At 42.0% G+C, this 17,631-nt stretch overlaps 1 protein-coding gene across 10 annotated transcripts in view; it reads left to right on the top strand.

Moving 5' to 3' along the window:
- Window positions 1-17,631, top strand: part of MTSS1 (MTSS I-BAR domain containing 1) — a 117,123-nt gene that overhangs the window by 9,279 nt on the left and 90,213 nt on the right. For all 10 annotated transcript variants that reach the window (XM_042836314.1, XM_042836269.1, XM_042836260.1 and 7 more), the window contains exons 2-3: window positions 6,111-6,172; window positions 8,687-8,760. In XM_042836314.1, coding sequence (XP_042692248.1) covers window positions 6,111-6,172; window positions 8,687-8,760 — 136 coding nt within the window. The remainder of the gene's footprint in view (window positions 1-6,110; window positions 6,173-8,686; window positions 8,761-17,631) is intronic.

The raw sequence follows: 17,631 nt of genomic DNA on the forward strand, positions 1-17,631 counted from the left end.
ATGTAAGGTGATGTTAAGTCTCATCTCACCTGTGTCTTGCAAGACGTTTGGTAGCTTATTAAGGGACTATGCAGTCTTTTCTGTCTGGCTGAATGTGTGAGCTGTGCAAAGAAATGTGGTAGCACTGGGTAGTGCTCTGTAACCTTTGCACTTGTGCCTGGCCAAGCTGCTTCTTCCATGGATGACTATTAATTCTTTAAGAAGAGAGGAAAAACTTCTAGTGCCAGATGTTAGCTGAATGGGGAAGCTGATTGTCAGCCACTGCATCTTTCTACATGCTGAGACATATGTGGCTGGAAACCTTTTTTCAGATCATCATTGTTTTCCTGCACCTTTCCTCTCTAGTTTTTCCTGTTTTTCATGTTGAAGGATCCCTGGAAAAATGATAGGTTCTGTGTGCAAACCATGCTTAATTATGCAGGCCACTTTTTTAATGTAATATCTGTGACTGCATGCTATCTAGCACAGTAAAGTTTCTCTGCTACTTGAAGGTAGTGTAGTGAATTACACAGACATGAAACATTTGTAGTAATCCTTGTAATTCTGATATCTGATAAAGCCATATAATAAATCCCTCGCTCTAGGCATCATTTACTTTGGAGGTTGGGAGGTCTGGTGCAACAGCAAAGTTACAGATTTTGTTCCATAGGTAGACATGTGGCATTTGGATGTGTTACTGGGGTGTGAAGCTGGGTAATAGCATTGTGTGTTTGGGACTCAGCCTCTCAGCAGGTTGTGGCTGAATGATTATACTGAGGTGGAGAAGGCCTAACTCCTGTAGCTTGAGCAGTGCTTTTTTGTCCTCCTTATTGAAGTCTGCAGAGAGGCGTTCTGTACTCTTCTGGAAGGCACACAGCTCTTGCTTTGATAACCTGTGAGATGAAACCAGGGCATTTGCCGGCATTTCCCTTTCTCTCCTACCTTTTTAGCTGGAACAACCAAAATTAGATCCTCAATTTGCCATACTGTAGAACAGCTCTGTCTCTCTCCCCGCACCCTGAAAGTTGAGATGAGTTGTTGCTGTGAACAAGATACTGAACTGTTTCTGTTGCCTTTGTAGTCAGCATCCCAGCAAGAGCTGATAATACGGTTGAAAAGCCTTTCTGATAAATGAAAGCTGTTAAAAGAACACAGTCAAGGGCTTTTTGAAAGACGAGGTGCATCTTGTCTTCGGGATCTGGAGTGCCTGGAAATAAATTATTAAAGGAAATGTCTTTTCACCTCATGGAGAAAAGGAGAGGCATTGTAACTTGCTGGCAAAAGGTGTGACAGAATGGATTTTTACTGTCAAGACTGCTGATAATCAAGTTGTAATCTTAAAAAAAACAATCTGGGTTCTTGTACTTGTCATTAGATGCAATCGATAACAATTGCAGAAAAGCTGGATCCCATGCTGCAAGCTGTATAAAAACATCCTTGATCTTCTCCTCTGGAATTCTCCTACTGGAGGACTGCTGGCTTGAAAGGAAGGGAAAAACTGTAGTAAAGGTCTTGTAGAAATGTGTTTGTCTAAGGTGGCTGTGCTGGGGGTTCCCCGCTCCCCTCAAAAAACACAAGCTTCTTCATCTGTCCGGGATATAAGTGTACCTCAGTAGGACGTGATAAAATGTTCTGGTTTGGGAGGGGCCTTTACAGATCCTCTATGCCCTTCCGTGGTGTGGAGTAATGGACCCTGGCCAGCTACTGGATGCTCACCCACTCCTGCTCCTCCTCAACAGAAGGCGGGAAATGCTCATGAGTTGAGATAAAGATGAGGAAAGCACTTCCGAATTCTGTCAGGCAATACGTGTTCAACTGGGAAGATTAAATCTGTCACCAACTAAAATAGATTTGAATGGTGAGAAAGAACGGGGAAAAATTCAAACACCTTCTGCCCACTTACCCTCCACAACCCCTTCAGGAACACCTGTGGCTGCAGCTCCTTCAGGAAATGCCCTGCTGCTGTGGCCTGGCCCTCCCCATGCTGTAAGATGGAGATGGGCTCTGCAGCACCTGGGAACCCTCTGCTGCTTTTCTATTGCTTGGAGCCTCCTCCTTGCCCTGAGCCAGCTGTGCCCTTGCTGAAATCTGTTTTCCCTGAGGTGCTACAAGCCTAGCTGCTGGGCTCAGTGCAGTGAGGCTGTTGGAGCCCGGAATGTCGGGGTGTTGTAGGTGCTTTCCACCTTAGCCTGGAACCTCTCAATATTAGTTGTGCACATCCCTAAGGGAAAGCTATTCCACGTCCCTAATTGGGAACTAGCAAAGTAGGTGACAGGCGTGGGGCACCATCTTACTTGTCAGCCTGGAGGCAGAAGGGCAGTGCCCTGTCTGGTGGAGATCAGCTGGAGCGTGGCTGGACCCTGGCATCAGGTGACTAATCACTTGTAAACCGACTCATTAAGCAATAAGATGCGATAATGGGATGTTATGGCTTACCAGTGGCTGCCTCAAGCTGAAGTTAAGGTGTGTGCAGGGGCTTGGGGGGCTTTCATGCCTCGGACAAAAGCATTACGGTGCAGGAATGTTGGATCTGAGACAGCTGAAGAAGAAAAAACAATTAGGCATAAGTGCTTTTGAGGGGAGATAGGCCCTGAATCAAGCCATTAATGGTTTTCAAGACCATTTAAACGAACCTGGATTGTAACAGATTTCTATTTTAACCTGTGAGGAGCTAAAACGAGGATTTGTGACCCAGATGCTTACAGCTCTTCTCACGAGTTTCTCTGAGGAGGGCTATGAGGAAAGGCATCCCGCTGCTCTTACGGGTACTGCCAGCACCTGAGCCTGATGTTAAAGGGGGAAAATTGATTTCCTTTATTGACCATTTGAAATCGGAAATTGTAGAAGGAGCTTAGGGAAACACAGCATTTAAAAGTACTGTTTTAATACTCTTCCAGAATTGGCTTTACAGTGAAAAAGAACTTAATAGACAGTGAATTCTTCCTATTGCTTCTTGGTGTTTAAATTGAGAAAGTAATGCGTGTTGAATTGAGGATTCAGTTTCATGGCTATTTGGTATGTGGTTTCTGCTGCTACTGTATTTCTCCTGATGGGCACTTTGATGACAGCAAGAGCTGTAATTCCAAACGAGGATGGAACGGAGGAAGCACATGGAGAGATTGTGGAGAAGGAGCTGCTCTTAGGGTACCAGAGCCTGCATGTGCTTCAAAAGATTACTGAACTACTGTGTTGTCATGGTTTGGCCCAGCAAGCATTGCTCCCCAGGTGCTGGAGGTGGGGTAAAACCCCCCATATTAGAACTGGCAAAGTGGCAAGGTGTCATGTGCTATGGCCTTAGCTGGGATCAGAAGGGTTTGGGTTCAGTGTGGGTGTGGTGGTGGAGGTGCTTTCTGAGCAGGACAATAGGATTTGTGTGCAATGTTTGAGTTACACGTTACTGAGAGATGAATGTGCTGATTCAGCTGCAGGAGGGAAAAGCAAATAACAAATTCTGTTGGAGCACAAACAAAATACACTGCTGTTTTCTTCTGCCCAAAATAAGGCAAGGTGCTCTTGCACCAGTGTAGGAGTGCCTAGGTGAAGAGATTACATTGCAATATCATACATAATGTATATTTTTAACCAAACCAATTTAGCAACTGATGTAAGTGGGTTGTTAAAGCTTAATTAAGTAGTTGTGATTTAGAGAGAAAATCATTTTTAGAGACAAAGAATAAATACCTATGGAAATGCTTAGTGAATGTTCTGGCTTTGCTTTCTTTGTGGCCAGCCTGAAAAAAAAAAAATAAAAAAAAAAAAAAAAAAAAAGGAAATAAAGGTTTTTTCTTCCTGAGCTATGTTTTGATAGGACTGTTTTAAGCTTCCCCACGGCGTCAGGTTGGTGTCAATCTCCTGCCTGCCATTAGGCACAGTTAGCAGGATAATACATCATTGAGATGGAAACATAATCAGGCTGCTTTGGTATCCTCTGTTTGTCAGCTTGCGTTTTACTCAAGAATCCAGTAAAGCCCTGGGCCCTGCTGCTAATTGTCAGGGCTTTCAAGGCTCCTGGCGTCCCCATGCATAATGCATATATGGCATGCAGGCAAGCTCCGAAATGCAGCTACTGCAGAGAGAGATGGCGTTCAGTGCAGAGGATTTCAGCAAAACTAATAGGTTTAAGGAAATCGATTTTTTTTTTTCCCCCTCAAATAAGTGGGTTTCATTTTTAAATGCCTGGCAATTTTTGCGCAGCACAAAGCTTTTATTCTAGTTTTTCCCACCCTGATAATGGGTGTCTTCTTTCTTGCTTTCTCCCTTTCCCACTGGCTCTGTCGTGTGTAGGTGTAATGAGGTTTTATGACCACCTGGTGTACGTTGCTCACAGGAAAAAAAAATGCACACACACAAAAAAAAAACCCACCAAAAAAGCAAACACAGTGCTTAGTGAAGAATATTGATAAGTAGCAGCTTAGTACCTGAGACGCTTATGGGAGGGTCTGTTGTGGCACTGCCAAGCCCCTCTGCTGGCTGAGCTTCGCTGTGCAGTGTCTGTATGGGAGATGCATGCACCACATCTATGCAAAGGCATCTCATTTTTAAAATATAATCAGTAGAGAATGTTAAATTGTGACTGATGAACAAAGGCCATTGTTCAAGGGAAGACTTTGGTTTTAACCCTTAGTTTAATTCTAGTTGTTTCGGCAGTGGTATGTGAATATCCGGGAGCTGTCCAGGGTGCACTGAGGAGCTTGAACTGGGTTGGCTGCTTTTGGGAAGGGGTTGTCTTTTCCCAAAGAAGATGAGATGTGGCCTTCTGTGGTAGAGCAAGAAAAAGTGTGGATTGAGTTTATTACAAGCAATGGCGCTTATTTGCAGCCTCTTCCAGTCAGAGCTGTGGTAATGTTGACCTTGAGAAGCTGCCTTACCTGGGCTTTATTGCATTGGTGCTCTGCTTACATCTTTAGTAAAGGAAACATGGATTTTTATTTTTATTTTTTTTCTCACTAGGCACCAATCCAGGGGACGTTCTGAGGTTTCTTTCTGCCACTGATTTTGCTTTTAACAGAAAATTTGCACTTCTTCTGCAGGGAGCAAATTAACATTAGTTTGGTCTAAAAAAGATACCATACCATAACCATTACCATAAAAATCAGCACTTCTTTTTTTAACTTGTAAGAACACTTGGTGTTGCAGATCTTAATGTGGACTCCTACCATACTTTAAAAAAATAGGAGAGAAGCTCACAGGAAACTCCAAGAGGAATTAAACTTAAAAACTTTGCATATAGTTGCTCAATGGTGTGCTGCTTTACCAGCATCAGGGGAGAAGGCAGCTCTGAGGTCATTGGGGCCATTTCGTAGGAAATGCTGCAGCTGTTGAGAATGATTTCGGGCCACTCTGTGTTTTGTGTTACTTTGAGCCAGTTTAAGGCGGTCTCTTGGGCAACTTAGACCTTAATTAAAAAATAAAATACTTTGCAATAAGAGAGTGGGAAACTGGGAATTGTGCAGGGAGTCCATACGTAGAAAAATGCAACTGGAATTCTGTTCTTAGTTTTGGGAGTACGTGTTGTTGCAGTGTCCTAGCACCCCACTTCTCATAGATTTGTCTTCACTGTTTTCATATAAAGTGAGGAGTTTCTTCAGTTGAAATCCCATTTCCTCCCCCAATGTTTCTGCTTGGCATGTCTATCAAGCCTCCTCCCAGGACCTGGTGTTTCGTCTGAATTCACAGCCAGATGGAGTGCCATAGAATCATAGAATGGTTTGGGTTGGAAGGGACCTTTAAGATCATCTAGTTCCAACCCCCTGCTACAGGCAGGGATACCTCCCTCTAGACCAGGTTGCTCACAGCCCCATCCAGCCTGGCCTTGAGTGCTTCCAGGGAGGGGACGTCCACAGCTTCACTAGACAACCTGTTCCAGCGTCTCACCACCCTTACGGTAATATCCTGCTATCTAGTCTACAGCTACCCTCCTCCAGTTTAAAAACATTTCCCCTTGTCATGTAGCTACATGCTATCTGTGAGAGACCACTTACTGGGAAAATATATTTTGTTGTTAGAGAATAAAGATTCAATAAAGTTATCGTTGCAGCTTCTAGTTTCAGCTGAACTTGAAATCCACAGTATCAAAAACATAACGTTCAAACTAAGTATTCATTATTGTATTTTCTTTTCTCCTCTTGCAGGGAAGTTACCCAGTGTGGGAAGATTTTATAAATAAAGCTGGGAAATTGCAGTCTCAGCTTCGGTAAGTCGAGATCTCCTACAATTACTTGTGTGTATGAATGTAAAGATTAAATGCAGCTTCTGCCAGGGTAATTTTCTAAGCAAGTCACCATAAAATTGTACATATTTCCTAGTCAACATCCGTGTTTGTAATTGCCTCACACTAGTGCTGCTGTTGTAGTGTATTTAGGCAAATACATACCTATCACCAACAGTCCATAACAAATGTAAAAATAAATTTCATGGCTTCTGATGGGAAACTTGATAACGTATTGTTCAGTGAATGGGCTGATATGGAATTAGACTTGTCATTTTTATGTATGTAGAATTTGGAAGGTTTATATTAGAAGAAGGCTCAAAAAGTTGAGGAGTCTTAACAGCACTTTTCTTCTGCTTTAAAAGCCAAGGGAATTCCTGTGCTGGACCTTTCTGCAGTGGTTATTAAAACTTACTTTATTGCCATATACTTTGCGAGTAGCATTCAAGATTAATTTCTGCAGATTTGTGTTAATAAGTGCCATGTGTATCACACTCAGACCAATTCTGTTATCTCTAGAATTCATTCTCTTGTAAAGTCTACTTCTGCTAATACAAATCCAAACTCAGTTTCTTCTTAAGGCACAATTTCTTCTACACTCCCCAAAGCATCAGTGTGTTTTCACAGCACCAGCAGAGGTCATAGATTTGGTTACTGGCAGTATATTTTATGGTTCTGCATTGTGAACCATTCCTCAAGAAGCTGCTGTTTAGACCCATTTGCCCTAAATGACTGGAAATTGCTGTTCTCCCTTGCTGTACCTAAAACATCACACTTGTATGTGGTTTTTCCTTTTCTAGCAATTGCATCACATTAAGAGACTGTGAAAGAAGTAGGGGAAGTGGTAAAAGAGGAATGGATGACTTTTTTCTCTCTTTATACTCTTCAAACACAAAGCTTCTGGAAGGCATGAGAATTAGTTGTATTTCCCAGTCCCGTTGTGGTGCATTCAGTGTAGTACTTCTCTAGCTGAGGAGCATGCAGGCAGGCAGCTTGAAAGCCTGTGTTTGAGGATTTGATGTTCGTTTCCAGCAAATGTCGGCCTTTGGTTCATTTCTCTGTGCTCTCATAGAGGAGAGCAGATGTCACCTGAGCTGAGCCAGCTCTGCCTGGATCTTGTTGGCGAAGAAATGGAACTTTGTTATTAGCAATATAATTAATAATTAACAAGATAGTACATGGGTAACAACATGATCTGTGAGTTTGGAGGACTAAGAACACAAACATTGCCTAGAAAAATCCCAGGAAAGGTTATCTTTTTCCACAGCTAAATATTAGTAGCTAAGTGGAGTGCTGTCCAGTTGGGGTTTTTTTGTGTGTGCCCTTTTATCTCTCGGGCACATGGAGAGTCCTTATGCATGTGGTTGGACCTCTCAAGCCTGTTATTTGAGATCAGATCTTTTGTGCTCTCAGTAGGCCATTCGCTATGCTGCCAGTTATGTCCTTGGTATTTTGAGCATATTTGGAGTGAGGCTTGCATAAAATCTGCCCTAATTATGGAGTTCTCTGGCCTTTTTGACTGTGGATCAGCTTTCCTGCTGTTCTCCTATGGGGTTTTTATTTGTTTGTTTGTGTTTTTTTTTGGGGGGGGGGGGCGAGTTCTTTTTATTTTTATTTTTATTTTTATTTTTATTTTTCTTATTTGAAGGTACAGAACAGTTTTGTTTAAATTGGATCAACCAAAATGTAAATGATCACAAATCTGAAAGCAATCTGAGGCAGAGCAAAATCACCTGGAAATCTGTAACTGGCATTTGCTGTTGCCATCCACTTGAGCAGGTGTTGGTCTGTGTGTGTTTTTCACACTCAGAGGGAGCTGGGGTGAGCTGAGAGGTCCCATCCCTCTCAGGAAAGGGTCCAGCACCCTGCTCACTCTTCCCGGAGCACTGCATCAGAAAATCTTCCTTTTCAAAGGGGAGAATTCCTTCCCCTCCCACCACTGCTTTCCCTTTTACCCAAGAAATCCAAACCTGCATGGTTTCTAGGAGGTTATTATTTTCTGTTTCAAGAAATGCTCATACTCAATTGAAAAATTCAGGAGAGCGTCTGGCCAGGATCCTGGATAAAAACAAGGTCCTGAATACTTATTCTCAAAATACACATGTACCCTAGAAATAGCAGTGGCTGTAATTTGTACACTAATGGGTTCATTATAATGCATGTTAGATTTGTTTTTCATGTTTGACTGCTTAATATTAGTTCATCAGAGGAAATCAGCTTGAAGGGGGATGGCTGTGCTCTTTTGAAACAGCACCTGTCCTGCACAATTCACAGCACAGAATTAGCCTGGCTGCCTCCAAGTCCATAGTGCTGACACAAAGCAAGGAAGAGATTAAGAAAGGAGCAAGGGAAAAGGCTAAAATCACATATAAAAGAGAATATTTTTGTGGCCTCTGCAAGTTCTCAGTGACGTTCTTTATAAGCCTAAATGTTTTTGGCAATAATTAAATAGGCAGCAATGAGACAGTGCTAATGTTTTGTTATCTGTATGCATTTCAGGACTACAGTAGTAGCAGCTGCTGCCTTTTTGGACGCCTTTCAGAAAGTGGCTGACATGGCTACTAATACACGTGGTAAGCAGATGTGTCAATATTGAGTTTAACAGAATGCTGCGTGGTTTATACCATTTGTTGTAATAGAAGAGTCTAACTTATTACATGGACAAGCAGATCTGTGAGACATCTGTTGTTCGGTCTTGCACTTTGAAAACGCGACGTGAAAAAGGAAGTTGCCATTTCTTTACCGAAAAAAAAAAAAAGCTGGAAACCTGTAATTTAAATGTGTCATCAATCATGTGAACGCTTCTAATTACCATTTGAATTATATATTGATGAATAATATTTTAGAAAGCAAGATTTACTGAAATCTGTATTCACTGATGCTTCTGTACCTTAAGTAAAAATAAAAGCTGTGAGACTTGGTATTCATCTGCTATAGCTGAATGTAGGGTTGCTGATGCTAGAGCTGAACAGCTGATGCTGTGGCCTTTGGGGTCTGTGTATAACAATGATGGTAGCTTGTACTTGGATTTTAAGGCAAGTCTTCCCTTGTCCTTCTTGACGTCTGATATTACTGACCAAAAGCAGAAGCCCTCCTTCACTGTGGGCTTCTCTGCTAACAGTGTAAGCCGTTGGTTACAAGGCAGGCCAAAACACTACAGCTGGCAATCTTTCCAGGCTGCTGAGTTGGAAGAAAACAAACTGCTTCTCTGTGATGTTGGATGCCCGGTGACCAAGGCAGCATGTACAGATGTCCATGCAGGGGCAAGGCAGTCCCCATGGTCACTGTGTCCCCAAGCTTTGTCACTGAAGAGCAGTTCTGAATTGGATTATTGCTGCGAAGTGAATGGCTTTTGGTCCTCTCTAACCTTAGAGGCTTGGTAATGTGTTTTCTTCTTGGTTTTCGTTTTTTTTTTTTTTTTTTTTTTTTTTTTTTTTTTTTTTTAAGTCCTAGTATGTCCTTGGTGTTTGACTTGTATAGAAATAAAGCAGTATTGCTAATGTGAGGAGTTTGCATTTTTGTCAGCAGTGTGCAAGCTCAGCCAGACTTGCATTTCCCCCCTGCCATTTCTGGCTAAGAGGACCAGCAGCAGCTGCTAGAGCACATATCAAGCCACAGAATGACAACAGGGAACAATGATTTTTCCTTTTTAAAGCTAATATTTACATTCTGATTTGCAGTTCCTTCACTCTGTGCATGCTTTCTATAAATTGTGCATCATTACTCAAGTAAAATAATCAACTTTTCAGAAAGTGAAGTAAACTAAGGATGGAACCAAGGGCAGCCCTCAAGCTGGATTTCTAAAATGTCTTCCCTTTGAACTTGTTCTTTTCTATTTCTTTTCCCTCTGTCTCCCAAAAGGAAAACAAAGTTAGCCCTACCAAAATCCTTGAGACTTTGTGTTGTCTTCTGGCTGTGCTGGCAGGCTTACAGAACCTCATTCAGATACAGAACGAATGAAACTCTCCTATTCTCTGACAAAAATGGCTTGTGTGGGTATTGAAGGGTATTTTGCACTTTCTGCTATGTTACTTGGGCTGTGTCCAGCAAGCATCGTGTCTTGTCTCTTATCTCTTAGAACACATCCTTCACAAAAGGAGCTCTGTGAATCCAGGCCTGCCAACTTTGTATAGTTCCTCTGTTCTGTCTTTCTGTTCTCCTGACTGAAAGGATAGAAGGGAATTTTGTTTTTATTTTTGGAAAGTGATGTTCTGGGCAAAGAATCAAAATTCCAAGCTAGAGTTGGTTCTGATTTGTCTCCCAACTCAACTTTCACTCACGCCTGTTTGAGTATTTACACATAACTAGTCTATTGCCTTGGAGCATCTCTGAAATTTCATGCTGGTCCTGTAGAAAATACAACTTCTCCCCCCTGCCCCCCTCAGCTTGCTGGGGCACGGAAAATATCTTGCATTGAACATGGTGATAAAACTCTCCATGGCTTACTAGAGCAAACTGTCATTAAAACATGTATGTTGCAGTTAGTATAAAAACACTTTCAGAAAGCAAAAGCAAAGAAACTTAGTGTTTTTCTTCTCTAATGCTCCCAGTTCCCTTTGATGAGTTTTCTATCTTAGAACAGTTCTTTGTTAAATTTTGCCTGTTGCTTCTCCAATTTGTAAAACATTATATTTTGTTTTCTGATTGAATGCATGGCTATGCACGAAGCCATTTGGAGAGTCCTCAGTTAAGAGGTTACCCAATGTCAGCAATGTTAATCTTCAACTTTTCTGCTCCTGTGCATAGGTGCATCCTCTTCTTAAATCCATCCATGGATGTTAAAGATAAACCATGAGGGCAGAGGAGAGGTGAGATGTCTGGCACACCCCATGACGAGGGTGCTGAGGGTTGGTGTATTTTGAATTCTCAGGACAGCTTGTCAAAGCATGGACTGATGCTTCTGTGGAGAATTTTGTACAAAAATGTGAAAATGTGAAAAAAAAAAATGTGAAAAAAATGCCTGTTCTGAGGGATTGGGTGGTGGTAGTGCTTTGTTGAGTGCCCAAAGTGTTGTAAAGCTAGGTTCTGCATTTTGCTTGCATTTGCCTATGGTTTTATGGAAAGTTCAAGTTAAAGAGCTTGTTTCCACCAACTCCAATCCTTGTTCTGGCTGATACCTTTCTCTACCTCATGTAGCATAATTACTTTTCCCAAATGCTGGCTTTTCCATTTTTAGTGCACCTTTAGCTTGGAAAAGAGAAGGTCTCTGGGGAGACCTCATTGTGGCCCTTCAGTATTTGAAAGGAGTGTATAAACAGGAGAGAGAATGGCTGTTTACGAGGGTGGGTAGTGATAGGACAAGGGGGAATGGTTTTAAAATGAGACAGGGGAGGTTTAGGTTAGATATTAGGAGGAGGTTTTTCACACATGGGATGGTGACAGAACAGGTTGCCTGGAACAGGTTCCTCAAGGAGGTTGTGGATGCCCATCCCTGGAGGCATTCATGGCCTGGCTGGATGTGGCTCTGGGCCACATCTGGCATGGTTAAACCAATAGTTGGATGAGCCAGCTCTACTTTCTGTATTTTCCTCACATTGTAGCTTTTGAGGTAGGGAAATGAAACTACATATGTTTCAATCTTGAGTTTTTGTAAGATCTAGATATTTTGCAGTCCAGACTGTGTCTGACATAGAGCCAGGTAGAGCTTGTTGGTGTGTAGTGGGATCTGATACTACTTCTCTCTGTAATTACTAGAGAGAATACTGTTAAGAAAGAAAACTGAACTGTGTTAGTAGTCCGTGAAAATTGGAAATGGTTTTAAATCCCAGACTTTGAAACTCACGGAAGTTAAATAAATGCTTTGGTCTACCTTTGAACATCAGTCAAGTTTGCTTTCAGTGTTGTGTTCAGTTCCTGTAATGATCTAAAGTCCGTTGTTGTTTTGTTTTTTTTTTTTTTGTTACCTGGCGTGACAATATCCAAAATATTTTCTTTTTTTTGAAAGACAAAAAATATTTGTCTTTCAGTATCCAAAATTCTGAATGTTCTGTGTGCATCATTTCTCACCGAAACATGAAAGATTTAAGTCTGATTTCATTTAAGAGCTGTTTACCTGATACTTTGCATATTAAAAACTGTTTTGTGAAGCAAGAACTGCGCATCCCCAATGCCACATATAAACAAATTGTAACTTGGTTTTGAACAGTATTTAAAAGGAGGTGTGTAAATTGCTTTGCTTTATGTATGCTAGTATTTTTCTGCTTGTGCTGCGTTTGAATGTTCTTTGTAGATAAGTACCAGTATTCAGGAACTTGAAGTAGGTAAGAATAACTATCCTCCTTGTTATGACAGAAGTTGTGTGAAGACATGCACGCTTCTTCTGTATCTACTTAATACACCGTCAGCGGCTTCCATGGAAATAAACAATCTTGCCTATCTGCATCTTCACAGGTGTAAATTAAAATTTATGGAAAGATGATCTAAAAGCTTTGATTTACCCGGAAGCTTAAAATTGATCTTCAAAGGGAGATGGTTAATGAGGCAGCTGATACCCACTCTTGTGGGATTGTTATTTTTCATTCATTATAAAGGGCTTTACATATACATAGGTATGTTTGATATAAGCAGATTAGTTAAAGCATTTTAAGATACATTTCAGTGTATCGCATGGCTTTGTGTGGCCAGCTGGATTCCATGAATTGCAATGCTATTTGAAGTTGCCTCATTTCAACTTCACAAGTGCTACTAAAGGTATGCTTTCCTTGCCTTTGGTAACGTTGGCAATACTACCTATGAATAGGTAGGTACTATTTGTATTTTTCATCTCTTTCACTTTACCACTGGCGGAGAGGACTTCAATGTTATACAGAGCTACTGGAAACAGGGGTAGGAAATTCTGATTGAGGGTACCTGGTGGGAAGGGTGTATTTGAGGTTGAGGAGGGAAGAACTTGGATGGCCAACCAGCTGTAAAGCTGGAAGTGGAAGTGGGCTGGAGCCTTCATGGTGATGGCAGTGACAGGGTAACAAAAACATCAGAGCCCTTTTAGTGTTTCTCTTTTAGAGGAAAAGGATATTTTGGCCTAGATGAAGTTCTGCATTAGTCTGCCTTGCTTTTTTCAGGCCCCATTAAACTTTATCAGTGCTCAGAAATGTAAATATGCTTTAATGCTTTTACTCATAAAATTAAATATGATTAATATCTGTAAACGTCTGCCTCGGGTAACTTGTAATGCAGTGAGCAGGTAGCTCTTGTACTGCAGTGAGCATTGACTGCCTTTCATCTATAATAAAGCTGCTTAAAATAGTGCCTTTGGTGCAGATTTATATTCATGGGCAGATTCTGCACATGTGTTGCTTCAAGTATCGTGTGAACACACCTTTAGATAGTCCTTATTCTGGATGTTTCATTGTCATCTTGGCCAGGATAACTATATATTGAAGTGTTTTTCCATGGTGACAGGCTGCAAAAGTTGTTGCAGTGCTGGAATTAGCATCTGTATCTTCCAAACAGATGTTCTTAGGCTTTCTGAACTGACAGCTCACTCACTGCAAACAAGGCACAGTGTGACTCCCGGGATGTGTGCTTAGTGTCACGTATGGTTAGGCACCCTGTGGAAAGGTGGCTTGCTTAGTTCTTTATTTTCTTTGAGAAATTGAGCCTGGGCACAGGGGTAGAAAGCACTTACCATTGTCTACAGCAGTGGACTTAAAGTGCCTACAGCGTTTTGCAAATGTCTATGCATTTGTCATACAACGTAATATTTTTTGAGTTTGAAGTGCTTTGCTAAGAATGTAAAATGTTGTTAGGAAAGTGCTAAAGCTACCAGGTAATTGTGGATGCTGACAGCAGACACATTTGAATGCAATAGTATAACCTCTGTGAAGGAGAAAAACAAAAGATTGAGGGGGAAAGAAGTACGAGTAAGCTTCTTCAATATTTCATCCAAGGAGAGGGCAGCTGTCTCAAGGTAGGAATGGCTGGCCTTTTTCCCACCCCTCTCTCCTCCTGAATGTAAATCTACTTGCTGTCGTTTGAGTGAGAAATCTTTGAGAGTGTGGGGGCAGGAGGGAAAGTGTGGAGTTAATTTACCAGATGTCAATGCCAGCTGTAGTTCTCCCTCTTCGCTTTCTTAAACGACTGTATTACTTACTGTCTGTAGGAGAGAATATCAGCTCCTGTTTTTCTGCAGACTTGGGATGGATGAATGGATTGTTATTTCCAAGAGCTGTCTCTTATTCTGTGACAACATAATATCTTCATGTAGAGCTCCTACACTTTAATTATTAAATACTGGCCTTGTAATTCCAAGGAGGTTTGTCATTCTTAGTAATTAGAACTGAGCTTTTGATATCTTAAACATCCAGTCTGGACAACAGTGAGGATAGATCACTAATAAGTTATCTGAAGGATATTCTTTCTGATAATGTGTGAGAGGTGAGGATACAAAAGCATCCATTTGATAATGGGACGTGGATTTGAAAATGAAAGCTGACGTTTGGGTGGGCAGTTATTTTTCCCAGTGTAGCACATGTTCCTGTGGTGGGAGATCTTCTTTCAGGCTAATTCAGTCAGCTTTTGATGTGATAAATTGCTGGTTGGCACATAGCAACAGTTTTGTGGTAACCACAACAAGAGAGTTGTTGCAGCTTTTCTTTTTTTAATCTGTCACCGGTTGGATAGCAACTGATGAAGATAAATTTTCATTACATTTTATTTAATATCTTATTTATGTTTATCTGCCATAAGATTGGAAGAGATGCAGTGTGTGTTGTAGGAAGAGAATTAAAGATCAGTTCAGACTAAGCTAGAGTTCCTGTAAAGTAGGGCAGTGCTTTTTGTCTTATGGACCTTGCCCGTTAGATACAGTGGAGGCAGCAGAGCAGCTGCTGTGCCTTTGCTGCCTCATCCTTGTGCCTTACAGATGCCTTGAAATGTAGTTTTCCTCCTGTTGGTCAACTTGGAGGCAGCTTCCAAGAAAAGATAATGCGCTGCTGAAAGATCAGGTTGGTGCTGTCAGCTGGCTTTGTGCAAGTTCATCAGACCTCTCGAGAAGCAAGTGTTGACCTGACAAGAATTCAGGCATGCTACCTCAACTTCATTGCATGCTGGTCTGCATGTTCCTTAACCTCTTGAAGCATTTCTTTATATCTACAAGGCAATTTGTGTGCAGATTGTAATGTAGAAATGCATGCTTTGACTCGGGATGTCTTTTCCAACTCTAAGTCTATTCCTACCCTTGGACAGAAATAGTTTTCAATTTCATTGTCCTCCCCTATGAGGACAGGCTGAGGGAGTTGGGCTTGTTCAGCCTGGAGAAGAGAAGGCTGCGGGATGACCTCATTGCTGCCTTTCAGTACCTGAAGGGAACCTACACCCAGGAGGGGAGTAAACTCTTCAAAAGGGCTGACAACAGCAGGACTAGGGGAAATGGATCCAAGTTGAAGGAGGGAAGATTTAGGTTGGATGTTAGGGGGAAGTTCTTTACAAGGAGAGTGGTTAGGCCCTGGAACGGGCTGCCCAGGGAGGTTGTGGATGCCCCGTCCTTGGACGTGTTCAAGGCCAGGTTGGATGGGGTCCTGGGCAACCTGATCTGAATGTGTGTGTTTGGTGGCCCTGCTAGGCAGGGGGGTTGGAACTACATGATCCTTGAGGTCCCTTCCAACCCGGGTGATTCTGTGATTCTGTGACATAAGAGTTAATGCAGAGAAACTGAAATTGCAAGCTCTAGCAGACTGATGTTGAGCAGAGTGTTGAGAACAATGGAGCTCTATCACATTTTTAACAAAAGCACCAGTGGTATTTGCAATGTCTAACAGGTTTTTTGTTCTCCATTATGCAGTCTGCTTCCCAGAAGGATGCTCTTCCACACACTTTCAGAAGTGTCAGGACAGCGGGTTGTGTGTGTCCATTGTGTGTGACCATGCAAACTAGCATTCCTACTGCCAAGTGATTGACTTGGTGATATGATTCATCTCATATTTGCATACCTGCTGCTTCCAGGGAAGCACTGCATGTTCATGGTAATAATGAGGTCTTGTTTAAAAATAGACCAGCTTCGTTTTCTTGTCCTTCTGTTTACTCAATGACTTGTCAGGTGTTGCCAGTGCAAGTGTTTGCCCCTGTTGCTCTGCAAGCTGTTCACCCCTTCTCTCCTCCCCTGTGTGTTAGTTTGATTTGGTGAAGCCTCATCTTCTCTTCCCTGGCTGAGGTAGCAAAACCTGCACTGTTTAGCCTTATATGCTGATTTAGAAAGATGGGGAAGAGCCCCACTAGTTCTTGAATTTCATGAGAAAATTAGCATCTGCCTGGGACAAGAAGTGCATTGTTCCGTGTCTTCCTCTTCTACTCACACACTTGATGAAGTCCAACCTGTGGAACTACTTCTGAAGAGTTAAAATAATTACTGTGCTGTTTCAGTTCAGGTCTTAGAGCCCTCCTGTGGTCTTTGTGCTTTTGGCAGTGTTTTTTTCCTGCAAATTAAGGTGACCTTCCCTCCATTCAGTGTGGAGAAAGAAAGATGGGCTATTTCCAGTGGATCTTCGAGTTGTGACCTGAAAGTGTTTCCTATGAAATGCCTGGACTTTGTGTGTAAGCATGCATTTATACATGCTTAAATGATCTCCTTTGCAGTTTATGTTTTTATTGTTTTTAACAGGGTTTCTTGCATGTAGAAATGAGTGTTTTCTGACTTGATGAAGCTGAAAAATGCTGCAACCTTTGCAGCAGCCATCCCAACACCGGCTTTGTGGAAACCACTTCAAAACTAACAGCAGTGGCGATGGTGTGTGTGGGAGGGGAGCAGAGCATGTCGGGCTGCAGTGTGGTGGAGTCACAGGGCAGAATAGGTCTGGCTTTGTACAACCAACCCCTACAATTGTTGTGAAATTCTCCTCTCTGCAGCATTTATTACTATGTAAAATTGAAATCTGCATGATTTCCTGCTGTGAGAGCTTGTGCCAAGGGATGGGTTACTATAGTAACTAATATCAAGGAGCTGGCTGAGACTTCGCTCCATAGCAGTATTTGAGGGTATGTCACAGTTTGATGCAATCCTGTGCAAGTATCTGACTGATGACAAACAAGGAGGCAGAGGTTGTGGCTGCCATTGCTACAGTAGTAGTGTGTACACCCTGAAGTATGTAGTATTTTGTAGGTCCAAAAATTTGCATTTTTCAATGGAAGTGGGGTGTTTGCTTTTTTTTCTTCCCCCTCCCCCCCAAAGAAGAGCTGATGAGTGGAGACATAGAACACACTGATCTGAGTGCTGTGTTCCTGGCGTTGCTTCAGCCCACCTCAAAGTGAAATACAAGCCTAGGGGTTGGGTATGCTTTCTCCCAAGAGTAATAGCTATTGCAGTGGCCGCTGGTGTGTTTTGAATTGGAGCTGGTGTCTGTTCTGCTAGCATGATAAATAGCATTGTTAATGAGGTTTCGTCTGGACAACCAGCTTCTGCCCTCACTTAGGCCCAGGCAAGCTTAATAAGTGTATTTGTTTTGCAAGGT

This window comes from Centrocercus urophasianus, unplaced genomic scaffold (genome assembly GCF_019232065.1).
Source record: "Centrocercus urophasianus isolate 14NV4802_14NV808 unplaced genomic scaffold, USGS_Curo_1.0 seq_11, whole genome shotgun sequence".
In the NCBI taxonomy this organism is placed as follows: domain Eukaryota; kingdom Metazoa; phylum Chordata; class Aves; order Galliformes; family Phasianidae; genus Centrocercus; species Centrocercus urophasianus.